The 13,167-nt window shown below is 36.5% G+C and overlaps 1 protein-coding gene across 2 annotated transcripts in view; it reads left to right on the top strand.

The window, feature by feature from the left end:
- Positions 1 to 12,359, top strand: part of RABL3 (RAB, member of RAS oncogene family like 3) — a 35,707-nt gene extending 23,348 nt beyond the window's left edge. The window contains exons 5-8 of one of the 2 annotated variants that reach the window (XM_049628238.1): positions 2,154 to 2,304; positions 6,466 to 6,537; positions 9,567 to 9,605; positions 10,171 to 12,359. In XM_049628238.1, coding sequence (XP_049484195.1) covers positions 2,154 to 2,304; positions 6,466 to 6,537; positions 9,567 to 9,605; positions 10,171 to 10,236 — 328 coding nt within the window. In that variant the 3' untranslated portion in view covers positions 10,237 to 12,359. The remainder of the gene's footprint in view (positions 1 to 2,153; positions 2,305 to 6,465; positions 6,538 to 9,566; positions 9,606 to 10,170) is intronic. The other variant, XM_049628239.1, reaches the window with a different exon arrangement.
- The last annotated feature ends 808 nt before the right edge of the window (positions 12,360 to 13,167 follow it).

The raw sequence follows: 13,167 nt of genomic DNA, 5'->3' as shown, positions 1-13,167 counted from the left end.
CCTAAATCTTCTCTAAAATGATAGTTAAATATAAAAAGATGGTCTAAAAGATACAGGGGTTTTTGTTTTTTGTTTTTGCCTAAGTGGTATTATACATATAATTACAGTACCTGGTTGCCTGTCTCTTTGTGATGTTGACTTGTTACCAGCCGTATCCATCCATGATAAAATTCCCCATCTGTTTTTTATCTAATGTTTTTTTTTTAAAAAAAAAGAGGTTTCGGGGTGCCTGGGTGGCTCAGTCGGTTGAGCGTCCGACTTCAGCTCAGGTCACGATCTCATGGTTCGTGAGTTCGAGCCCCGTGTCAGGCTCTGGGCTGATGGCTCAGAGCCTGGAGCCTGCTTCTGATTCTGTGTCTCCCTCTCTCTCTGCCCCTCCCCCATTCATGCTCTGTCTCTCTCTGTCTCAAAAATAAATAAACATTAAAAATTTTTAAAAAATAAATAAATAAAAATAAAAAATAAAATAAAAAGAGGTTTCAAGATCAAATTTCAAATTGGATATAAGATTCAATGAAAAAGCGAATAAAAAGAAAAGCTAAAAAGAGAAACAAGAGAATAAGTTAAATGTATATGGCACCATACATATGTTATGTTACATATGGAATACATGTATATGTTGATTCACAACATATATATTATGTGCGATGTATGTATGTTATGTTATATGTACAAATATTTGTTAATGTACAAAGATTATACAAGACTGCAAGTGACAGAGATAGATGTCTATCAAAAATGATGACTGATAAAATACATACAAAAGTTTGTATGTGAGCCAGAGTTAGTATCAGAAATACTCCTAAAGGAGGACACTCTGAAAATTTTATTCTGTAATAAACCAGATTTCAATTTTGGACTACATCTCCTAAATCAATGTCAGTGTTGGTAAGAAGAATCAAAGGCCTTGAACTCAAGCTATTATTGGCTTGATGCAGTAAATACAACGATAATATTTTTAAGGAATGGCAGGTTACATAGTTGAAAACACTTGTGTTCCAAGGCTAGGCAGTAACTGAAGCACTGTAAGATTATTGTGAAGGGCGAAAAGATGTGGTAATTTTGCACACACACTATACACCCCCAGTTTAGATTATTTAAAGAGAAAGACAAATAATGTCAAAGGAAGAAGAAAAGCTAAGCTCAACTGGGTTGTATTGATTGTATTGTGCAATATTGATTTGCTGTCATAAAGTGTCTGCAACCAGATTTTGTTGACTATTGTAAATTGAGCCTATAACATGTCAGGAATCCAAGTCTGTTTTATTTCTCATATGTGAATAGAATTTAATTGAACAACATTGGCTCTATATTCCTTTCAGTAATAGAAGGAACACCACTCTGTCCTTTGGGTAAAAAATTGAAAAAAAAAAAAAAAAAAAAAAAGGATTGTAATAGCCAGTCACCCAATACCACTAACCATGAGTGATCCATATTGTCTGTCCTCTCTTTCCCATGACTCTTGTGTCAGCACAAACAACTATTTGGCTTTTAATTCTTTCCTTTTACTTTTCGTTTTGCATTTCAGCTGTTTCTTTTCCTTTTCCATTTGTTGAATCCATCTTGTCCCAGGCATAGCATCATCTGTGGTCAATTTTTCTGGCCTTCAGCACCCTTGTTTCTTATTTTCCTGAAATGATCTATTTTTCTTTACTATTCATAGACAGAAATATGTATGGTAGGTATAGAGCTTATGCATGCCCAGAAGCTTGTCATTTTCCCCTCTGGCAAAAGGTTTGAGTGCCATGCTAGGTTCTTGCATTTTCATTCCATTGAGGTTTGAATTCACTCTGTGCATCTACCTAGAAAAATTCCTGAGCTGTTAGCCTGAGAATACAGAACTTTGGGAGAGGTCAAGTTAACCTACTTTCATATACCTGGTGGACATTCAGTTATTCAAGTAGTCTATAAAGATTCATGGAAACAAAATTTGAGTAGTTAGATGAATAGTTGGAACTCTATAGATGGTGAGGATGGATTGATAAATGAATAAGTATTTGGAAGAAATTGGGAGAAAAGTAGGTTTATAGGTGATGGGTAAGCGAGAGTCAGTGAAATCTCAGTAAAATAGCGTAAGCTACTTACATTTAAACATTACACATCTACATCAGAAGGGTAAATTCTATTCACCTCTTCATTATTACTTATTACAGGGATTATGACCGGGAACAGTTTGCTGACAACCAAATCCCACTGTTGGTAATAGGGACTAAACTGGATCAGATTCATGAAACCAAGCGCCATGAAGTTTTAACTAGGACTGCTTTCCTAGCTGAGGATTTCAATGCAGAAGAAATTAATCTGGTATGTGTTTTCACTCATGCATTTTTGTGTTATTGTTAGGCAAAGCCAAAATTGAAGACTTAGGTCATATATTCTCATGAAAGAAGCTTTATACTTACTATCAGTCATTTGGGTTCTGATCCAATATGTAGTGAAAATTGGAATCAACATAGACTGTCAGATAGGGAACAGTCAACTCAACCTTCTTATATGCTGATCTGTGGGAATGTTCAAACTTTGTTCTATGAATAATGTCAACCCTGGGCTTTTTCTTGAAAAGATTTTTTAAGATCATACCAAAATCAAAATAATTAAATTAAGGTAACAAAGGTCACTGACATCTTGATTATTCTTGCTTTAGAAAAGCCTCTCAGCTTCTTAAACTACAGACTTTAACTTCAAGAGCAAAGAAATAGATAAATGAGAAAACTACAAACTGTGTAAACTAGGAGTGCTTCATGAGCAGTAATTAATACAAACTTGTATGTATACAGAGCACTGAGTTTCTTCCTGAGAAAATTTAGCTCAATTTGAACTGGATGCTAAAAAGGCTAAGAGAAGTTTTCACATAAGCCAGATAATGTTGCCCAGAGAAGGATCCTGGCCAGCAGCTTCAGTCATGGTTTATATGTCATTGTTCACAAGTAGGATTTCTGCAACATATTCAGTGCACTGGCAATTCCAGACATATGGTGCTAGTTGTGGTTTAATAATACTAATGACTAGGGGCTCCTGAGTAGCTCAGTTGGTTAAGTGTCTGACTTTGGCTCAGGTCATAATCTCGTAGTTCAGGAGTTCAAGCCCTGAGTTGGGCTCTGTGCTGACAGCTCAGAGCCTGGAGCCTGCTTTGGATTCTGTCTCCCTCTCTCTCTGACCCACCCCTGCTCACGTTGTTTCTGTCTCTCTCTCAAAAAAAAATAAATAAATAAACATTAAAAAAATTTTTTTAACTAATGATAATGACTAATCTACTGAGCATTTATTACATGCCACGTACCGTTCTAGTGTTTTATGTGCATTATCTCACGTTTGTCTTCACATCAACACTGTAAGGTAGGTACTGTAATTAACTCCATTTTAAAGATAAATATTAGAACCAGAGAGAGGTAACTAGGCCGTGGTTATACAGACAGGTCAAACCAGGCACTCTGACTCCAGAGCCAGTGCTCTGCAATTGAGCCTGTCTTCCACTTAATTATTCTCCAACTAACGTTTAGAATCTTGGAACTGAAAAGGCTCTTACAAATCATCTAAATCACTAATTACCCAAACCTGACTATATATTTATACTATCAATGTAGCTGTGAAAAAATTTGAATAAGTGCTCTACCACTGGAGCTTTTTATTCATAATATCTGACAGGAGGACCAGGGCTCTATAGTTTTAGCTAATGACTCAGATCATTCTGATGCCCTTACTCCAAATCAACAGTTGTGAACACTGGTTGGTTCAAACCAACCTCTACCCCATAACTGAATCCACTTCTGCCTGCCATTCTGTTATTTTTACATTCTGCTTTGTGGTGGGGGTGCCTTATTTTTCTCACCTGCCACCATGGAATATTCACTGTCAATGCCCCAGCTAGTTGAACTGGACCATGATATTTCAGAGGATTTCTGCTACAGAGGATATATAATGTCCTTGTTGAAGAAGTGTTGAAGTTACTTTGTTTCAACATTATTTCCAATGGGAAATTTGCCATTGAATATACTTAATTTGTTCCAGTAATTACTTTCCATATATTTTGGAATCTATCTGTTTGTAGTGCCTGTGGGTTTTTGTGACAATCACCCAGGTATGTATTTTTCCTACTTTACTTGCAAAGGCAGCACCATCTTTTAATTGTTAACAAGTTATAAAGGACTCAAGTGGTGGTACTTTGGCACACATGATCTCCACAGAGTTCACATACAGCATACTTTTGCCCTGTTATCAATGTACAGCTTCAAGAATACAACAGAAACAAGAGGGTTTTGAGGATTCAGGGCAGAAAAATGAGGAGGAAAATTTGATAGGAGTTTCAAAAAGAGATAGCAGTCAGAAAGACTCAGCAAGTAGATATTAAGCCTCAAGTAAAAATGTAATGTAACAATATTAGTTACAATATTGAATTCACTTAAAACTGTTTTAAAAAGTAAGAATCAACATAAATGTATATATCAAAAGTGGAATCAAAGTTACTATCTTGTGCCTGAAAAAAAGTAAATTGGTTTAAATTATAAAAAGGGAAATGATTACTTATTTTTTAAAATCCTATTAGGCTTATTGTGTCTAGGACAGATTTTCTCTGTTGTGTGTTTACTTCAAAGTGATTATATTGAAGCATCTTCCCTAGTTTCCTTCCCTTCCTTTCTCAAGTTTTGACAAGCTATTTTAAAGCTATTAATCTTTGGTATTTGCCCCCAGCCATGGTCAATGGCAGATGGCTCTTTCAACTCTAAAATTGGCATCCTAAAATCATAGGGTGTCTCTAGCCTGGTCAGTGTAAAACCGTGAGCCTTACAATTAAGCTTTGTTTGCTGTTTGATTTAGGTTTTGTATTTAGCACTATAGCTCTATCTTGAATCATCTCTGAAGTCTTTTGACATTGTGATGACTATGTAATCAATATCCATTTTGGAAAACATGTCTAACATAAGTCTACCTAAGGTTTGTGTCTCATATGCCCCAACTGCTGTATAAATGTGTTTATACATTTTTTCAAGTACAACAGTTTCCACGATGATGTTTCAGTCTCTTTACCCCATACGTGGAATTAACGTTCATTATGTTAGGTGCTTTTGTGCCTGAAAATTCAGTCTGATAGCATTTTCTTAGAATGAAGAGAGAACTAATATTTCAGTATCTGCTATGTATGTGCCAGACATGCATTATCTTATATAACTTTCATGAAAATCCTGTGGGGTAAGTATTGTTATGTTATCTTCATTTCACAAATTAGTAAGCTCAAGTTGAAAGGCTTAGTAACCTAACCAATGCTACACAGTCTAGAAATGTTGGGACAGATATTCAGATTCAAAACTTTCTGGCTAATTTACTGGTTTTTCTAGTACTCTGTGATTTTTGAAAAGCTTGTTATAGTTAGTCTCTTTTTTGGTGTGGTTTTGGAAAATGCATTATAGTTTCCAGCCAAAATGAAAAATGTAAGTCTTGAAGTGTTATATATGAGTGAAAGAGGTGATTATTACACAGTTTACTACAAAGGAATCATGTGGGTTTAGAGATTACATACAAAACAGAATAAATGCAACAGTAATTGCCCAAGGGACATAGACCATCTACAACTGAAATACAAATGCCATCTTTGTAAAGGAGCTTGTCTGATACCCTTTATAGTTTGGCCTTAGGTGGCATTTGAGGTAAAAATCAAAGTGCTCTATCTCTTGAGGTGGCAAGTTAATGATGACAAGCAAAGGCAGCTTGACACTGGAATTCCAGGAAAAGAATAATAAACCTTTTGAGATCTTTACTGATTATTGTAATGTACTAGTTATTTCATTGTAATGTTCCAAATTGTTTTGTCTCTTCTGGGCCCCATTTTTTTTTCCTACTTTTCAAAATCCTGTTAAATAGTAATAGATTGTTACTTAATAATAAACCTACTGTTTATTTTTTATTATCAAAAAATATATTTATTGTTTATTATTATCTTTATGGCTTACCAAGAGATGTAGTACTTTGCATTCAATGAGTGAGAAATCCCTGGCAACTGTTTTGTTTGTTCTTTGCTCCTCTAACTCCTGTTTTCATGATTCCCGCTTTGTGTATGAACTATATACTACTTGATTAGATGATGCTGTTGAGTAACTCGTACTAAAAAATGAAGTGTTAAGTTTTTATTGGCTCTATTTCTGCTTTTAGGGTAAATGTAGGTAGGTCACATGATTAATGTCTTGGTTTTCTTATTAGTAAGATTAGCAATCCTCTTTTCCGTTATGAATTATTTGATGGTGAATACATTGGTTCAGTGTGCTCTATCATAGCATAAATGACAAAAAGCGCCCTTATCTTCCTTTAGCACTTTCCGCTCAGCTTTGTGCATTGTAATTTGAAAATTACTTGAATATTTCATGAGAGTATTATGCCTAACATTTTACTGTAGAAAAGTGCAACAGGAACAGTAGTGACTAACAAGGAGCTGATGTTTCCTGACATATGTGGATCTTATGTTTTATCTTCTAGGATTGCACAAATCCACGGTACCTAGCTGCAGGTTCTTCCAATGCTGTCAAGCTCAGTAGGTTTTTTGATAAGGTAATAGCTCCAATTAAGTTATTTTTAAACTTAATTTATATATTATGGGAGTTTAAAGTTTTTGGAGAATGCTTTGCCCTTTTATTCCTTCATCCTGAACTTCATAGCCTGAACATTTGTGTTGATCTCTCTTATCTGTTGGTATAATTGCTCAAGGCCTGCTGACATATTTATTTTATCACTAGTGTTCTCTAAGCAAAGGATGAAAGCTACTGGATTTAAATGAGTTATTTTAAAAGAAACCTAATTTCCCTCCTTAAAACAAATTACATTTTCCTGTTTTCCAGCTCTTCTTGTATTTATTCACATCCTCTCAGCCCCCACAAAAGGCACAGAACCCAGGAGATTCTGCCTAAAGCCCTGCGTTCTTTTTGCTCTCCCAGCTGTTATTATTCTCCACACAAATGTTATTATTACTTTTAAGGTTATGTCATCTTGATTCCATAATTTTCCCTATCAGAAACCTTTGCATTCCAAGTATTGACTCTTGCTAGCATCATCTTATTGTCCTGAACTGGAATGAAAATGTAGAATGACTCAGCATACTGGTAATTTAGAGCACTGTTTGTCCTTCCTTTGCAAGGCCATAGGGCTCCATTGCACATAGTATTGACCAAGTTTAAGTTGTTTGCCTCATGTTGACATTGCATAGTAAAGTAAAAGAATGTATTTCTGTATGTATTATTGAAAAAGATTGATTTGTGTATTACATTTCCTTTTAAGAGGACAAGAAAAACATTTCCCTCCTCATAGCTCTTCTTTGTGAATCATTTTTCTTTTATCTATTTAGGGATCTAATATTTGGCCCTTTTGTCCATTATGTCATAACAAGATAAGCCCCACACCCCTACCCGTTTAATACGAGAACCGTTTGCTTCATTGCAGAACTTCCCAGCTGGAGTGTGGCAAATATGGTACAAGTGTGCCGAGATAGTGATGCCCTCAGTGGAAGCAGCCAGAGCCCCCCAGGCTAACTGATCGGCAGCCTCTTTCATTGAACCCAGCGTGCTGTACAAATATTAGCATTTTCTAAATGTGCCATAACATGGAAAATGTTGGGAAGCAGTGCAAGGAACTGGATTTTCCCTCCACGTGACTTTCAAGCTTCAAACATAAGAACTTCCATTTAGTTTAGATCCATGGCCTCCATCAGATACACTGTTCTGCCCCGAGAGAAACAACTTACAGATCTTTGTCTGACACAGAAAGATCCCACAATATATTGCTTAATTTGTTAATAATTTATTAATTTGAAAATTGATGAAGGGGATAGAAAGGTACAAACTTTCAGCTGAAAATTGAGTAAGTCACAAGGATGAAGAGTACAGGATAGAAAATACAGTCAATAATATTGTAATATGGTGACAGATGGTAACTACACTTAATTGTAGTAAGCATTTTGTAATGTAATAATTGTTGAATCACTATGTTATATACCTGAAACGACTATAGTATGTCAACCATACATCAATAAAAAATAAAAAATGTTTTAGATGTTAATAAGTTAGACTCTAGAGAAACAATGGGTTATAGACTAGTGTGACCTGAGTTGTCAGGCAAGACTTTATTTTAAAAAATCAGAGGGAACTTGGTTCATTTTAAGAAGAGAACAATATTTGGTAAGAGAAAGACACTGCAAGTTGAGAGTAGGGAATTAGGAGCAAAAGCAAAAAGTAGCATCATTCTTCATCACCACAGTGAAAGGTATATGGATTAGGAAGTTGGCCAGACCTCCAGACTAACATGGTTGCCTCAAAACACGGGACCTGGCAACTAAATTTTGCCCAGTTTTCTACCATATCTTCCAGAATTTAGTATAAAGATTTATTTACCAAGAGGGAATCTAGCTCCTTCTCCTGACTCCCTTTAGTAGTAATTCTTCCCCACTCTAGAATGATAGGGTTTTCCTGACCTGCTGTGGAGGAGTCAGCCTCTTCTTGGTTTTTGTGGGATCCAGTATTTTGATATATGTGCTAATCACAAGCCAGGTTTTCTACCTCTGTGGCCAGTGAATGCAACCTTACACTGGGTCTCTTGTGGCTAAAAGTAACCCATAGTCTCAACGGTAGAAAGAATCCAGATGATTTGGTTGTCAAGCCGGTGAGATCAAGGTGGCACAGCCCTGGAAGGAGACGCCATGCTCTTATTCAGGGGAATTCTTAGCTTCATAATTCTGGATTCCAGTGTCTTAGAGAGTTAATCTGCATCTAATCTGTATTCTTATCCAATTGGCTTTTCTTAATCACAACAGCTCTGTGTAAAGAAAATCATACCGCCTTCACAAACAGTGCAGTTTCTCAAGTGTTAGAACAGAATTCATTATTTTTTAAAATTATTTTCTATCATCTGAAAACACGGTACTCTTAAATTATATTAGAGCATGTATTTTTGAGGGTTTTTTTTTTTTCAATAGTAGTGATGGATTTGTGCGGATACATCCACTGTATTACCGCATTTCTCCTGCTGACCAAATACAGTTCTGAAACTACTGAATTAAGGATGCAGATTAAGTCCATAGAAAGAAGCTACTTGAATGCCTTTGATGTTGTGTCATCTGTCTCCATTGAGGACCTACCAAATTTATCGCTGCGTTTACTCAAGGGATGTGGCAGTTCACTACATTACACAGACTTGGCTATAAGGAATACCTGTACTATTGTAGTAGTAAAAGTGTTCTGCTTTTATCTTATGGGTTCTGTTTTGTATCTTTGAGCTAACTGCTAGGAAACTTTGAGCCAGATTTGCTTCCGTACACTGGGAACTGCATGGGTTATTATCCCATTCTCTTATGATTTAGCCATTTTTGTGTATTCATTTAATTTTTAATCTATTATTAATGCCTTTGGGAATAAGGCAAGCTTTTATGGAAATATGCCCACAATCCTGATCTTACTAGCATGAGATTTAACTAGATGTCCATAACTATTGAAAAAACTCTTCATTTGGGTATATGCCTTTTCGTCCCATTAGTGGTAACCACAGTGAACCACTTTTGCTAAACCCTTAAAATCTTTATTTGTTTCTCACAGGTCATAGAGAAGAGATACTTTCTAAGGGAAGGTAATCAGGTCTGTATCTATTCTTGACAAAGTGGGCTCTTAAATTTGAAGAGAGGTGATTTCCAAATTTATTTTCAGAAGTGGCTTAAAAAAGGGTGAGGCGGGGGGTGGGGTGGGGATCCTTTGTAGGCAAAAGCATTTTCTTCTGTCCTGCTAAATACAAAAGCAAAAATATCAGATTAAGGGAAAATAAGGTTCTAAGAAACAAAAAGAATGCAGGATAAGGTTATATTATAAAATCATAGGAGAAAATCATTTGCTTAAGACTCCAGAGGGTACATATCCCAGACCTATCACAATGTGGACAATTCATGTAAAAGTCCAGTAGGCGAATGTTATGAGATTCACCTTCATCTTCCCTGATTTAGATGACACTATCACCAATTTGTTGGCAAATGTTTTCCATTTGGGGAACATTTATTTTATTATTTGAGTAAAACCTCAGAGAGATGATTCTGTAAGGGACAACAGGGTGACATAAAGAAACAGAAAATAAGGGGAAAAATTTATAAGGCTATTAGCACTTGAACCCTGCTTGCTTGAGACTTAACGTGATTATCTTTCTTGCCAACAGATTCCAGGCTTTCCTGATCGAAAAAGGTTTGGGGGAGGAACGTTAAAGAGCCTTCATTATGACTGAATTACGCCCATCCTGGAAGAGTGAGCAAGCGGTGGCAGTTCTGCACAGCTTTCTTCTTGCTGTGTTGATTATTAATATTTCGGCCTTTTAACAGAATCATCCTAAAATGCCACCCTTCAGCCTCACCCTTTAATGGAAAGCTGAAAGGAAGTGACAGCGTGGGAGGTCCAAACTTTGTCCCCATTCTGTTCCTCACCTTTCTGTCCCTGTTTATAGATTATGTAAAAGCCTTGTGGAAATATGAGATGTTGTCAAAATGATGCAGTAAATGAGCAGTGACAGAGTGCTACAGAAAAAATTTACTCTTCCCAGAATTGGAAGGTTTTTTATAGGTCTGTAACTTTCCCACACTCCTTGCTGAAGGCTTAATTAAGTACTTCAAAAATGTATCTCTGTTGTTTTACCTTCTTGAGGGGAAAGGTTATGTTAACCAGCCCTGGGTTGTCCACCCCAAGCAATCTCTGTCGTTTTCAAAGAAGCAAAATGGTGTTATTTAATTGTCTCCACTCTCATCACACACAAGGATGCCTAATAATAGCAGCCCTTGTCTCCCTCTCCTCTCCTTTGCAAATGGTTCAGTGGCTAGAAGAGGCAGACTAATAGCTGAGTTAAATATAAATAGATTAATAATACATAGAGAACAGCAGTACCAGCAAAGGAGAATTCTCCGAGAAATTGACAGCTCACTAAATCCTTCACTCTGGGTTACAGATGTCTGCACTGTCTTATTGTTTTCTATTTGGAAATAGGCAGGGTGAAATCTAAGACCTGTTCAAGGGCAGTAAGAGAGATTTACAGCCTCTACTGTTTTTATTTTTTTAAAGGAAAAGTCAACTCCTGAGATGTCTCTTAACTGTAGTCGGTAAACTAAGAATGTTATTTTCTGTGTCAACAATGTATTTATGGTCAGAAGTAAAAATAAGTTCTACAGCAACACATTTACATGAATTATGGACTAGGATTCTTAGATTTCATAATCCAACATTTTGTGAGGGTGGTGGTGTATGTGCGCGTATGCATAATTGTTCATCGTTCCTTTTTTTACCCATCTTTTTTGCTTGTTTAATTCTCTCTGCCCCGGTTCTTCTTTAATATATAGACCTGGTTTCCAAAAACTGCAATTTGCTGCCTTATTCAGCACCACCTTTTTACCCATAACCGCTCTCTGGCTCTGAGGCAGGTCTTTGCAGTCCTGATTTTGCTCCATATTAGAAAAAAATAGTAAGTATACACTTTCAGCTCCTCATTTTAAAACTAGGCAAAAAACACTAAGTTCACTTTCTATTCCATTTTAATTAAATTTCAGAAGTACTTTGGAAATCAAGGTATGCTACCAGAAGATCTTAAAATAAGAAGGTTAGCCAGTGCTTTTAGAAAGGCAGTTGTAGGAATTTGGGGAAGGATTTTTAAAGCACTTTTGATCAGCTAGCATATTCTCCAGTCTGTCTTCATATCCTCAGCCATAAAACCGAGGCCTGATTTCTTTTTTGACACAAAGTAGAGCTGTGCAAATCAGGATCTGTACGTGGAGTATGGCACAAGCGAGTTGTGACAGAGGCTGCACAAATGCATGCACAAAGACCCAACTAAAGCTCTTTGTAAACAATAAATTAAAAAAAATTATACATACATTCTGAAAAAATAAGTAATACAACGACACAGAAGCGAAAATACATATAACCCTTTCCTTCTCTCCCCTTTCTTCCTCTTTCTTTCCCTTAATTAAAAACCCTCTCTCAATTTCTTTATTTTCTCCCTTGCTAAAAAATAAAAATAACCCATCACTGATGCCTTTCAGGGTCAGCCTTGAAAACTTAGCAGTACCCCTCAACTCCATTTCTTCTTGCTTGTGAGGCTTGACTGAATTATAGTTTTCTGAGAAAAAATAATTTTTAATAATCTAAGGTAAATTTGTTGCAAAGTATTAGTAGCAGCAAAACAAAGCTGTTTACCAAGATGAATGTTATTAGCCAAAGTTCTTGAAAATGAATGTTTTGAAGAATAATTTTTGCTGGGATTTCCTGAGATCCGCTCATCAAAATTGCTTTTGGATAATCAACAAATGTAAATACCAAAATACTTCCTAAAGAGTATTAATTAAATCTTTAATTTTCTTTATGGAACAGGTAATTAGCAATAGAGGTTTTTTTGGGTTTTTTTTCCTGTTGTGATTTAGATGTCTAACCAGTGTTGTTATTTATCATGGAGGCAACCAGACGTGAAGGCATACAGTCATTCATCTGTCGCTCAGGTGGCAGGGCTCTTCGTTAAAATCCAGCCCAAGATTTGGGTTGACCTCTCCACTTCTGTGCTCTGAAAAGAATTGCTGCTCCCAAAGGGGTTGATCCGTATCACTTTATCTTAGGTTCTCAGAAGTCCCTAAACTTGAGGCATCCATAACATAATCCGTGACAGTGCCTTGACACTGCTATTTTTCTGTCCATTCTGAAAATGGAGTGCGTGGAACTGATATGCTGGGCCATCAGACGGAGATGAAGAGCTCCTCACTGCTGCTATGACCAGAGCTTTTGAGTGTCCATTTCAATAGTATATGCCATAGCACCCAACCTAGGGAGGACCTTGTGTGGGTTTTTAATAAATGTTGTTCAATTGAAATTTTTAAAGCACAGGTGGCATCTATTTTAAGAAGTTTGAAGGTGTAACAGGATGTCTGCATTGATTTAATATCTGTTAAAATTCAGAGGAGGATACTGTTTGCGGGGAAGGAGGAGAAGGAAATAAAAAATCCATTCCTCTGTAGTCCCCAGACTGAGTGAAATCACTATGGTAGGAGAGGAAAGGTTCCAGGCAATCTAGCCCTAGGAGAACCCTGAGCCTCAAATATTCCACAGTATGTTTGCCTGATGCAAAATTGGAGCTGAAGCCTACCAGGGCTGCTCCATAGGGTAGGAAGGGGGTCCGACTTCCAGT

This window comes from Panthera uncia, chromosome C2 (assembly GCF_023721935.1).
Source record: "Panthera uncia isolate 11264 chromosome C2, Puncia_PCG_1.0, whole genome shotgun sequence".
In the NCBI taxonomy this organism is placed as follows: Eukaryota; Metazoa; Chordata; class Mammalia; order Carnivora; family Felidae; genus Panthera; species Panthera uncia.
The sequence above is the reverse complement of the archived record's forward strand: the minus strand, read 5'-3'. Positions and strand labels throughout refer to the sequence as shown.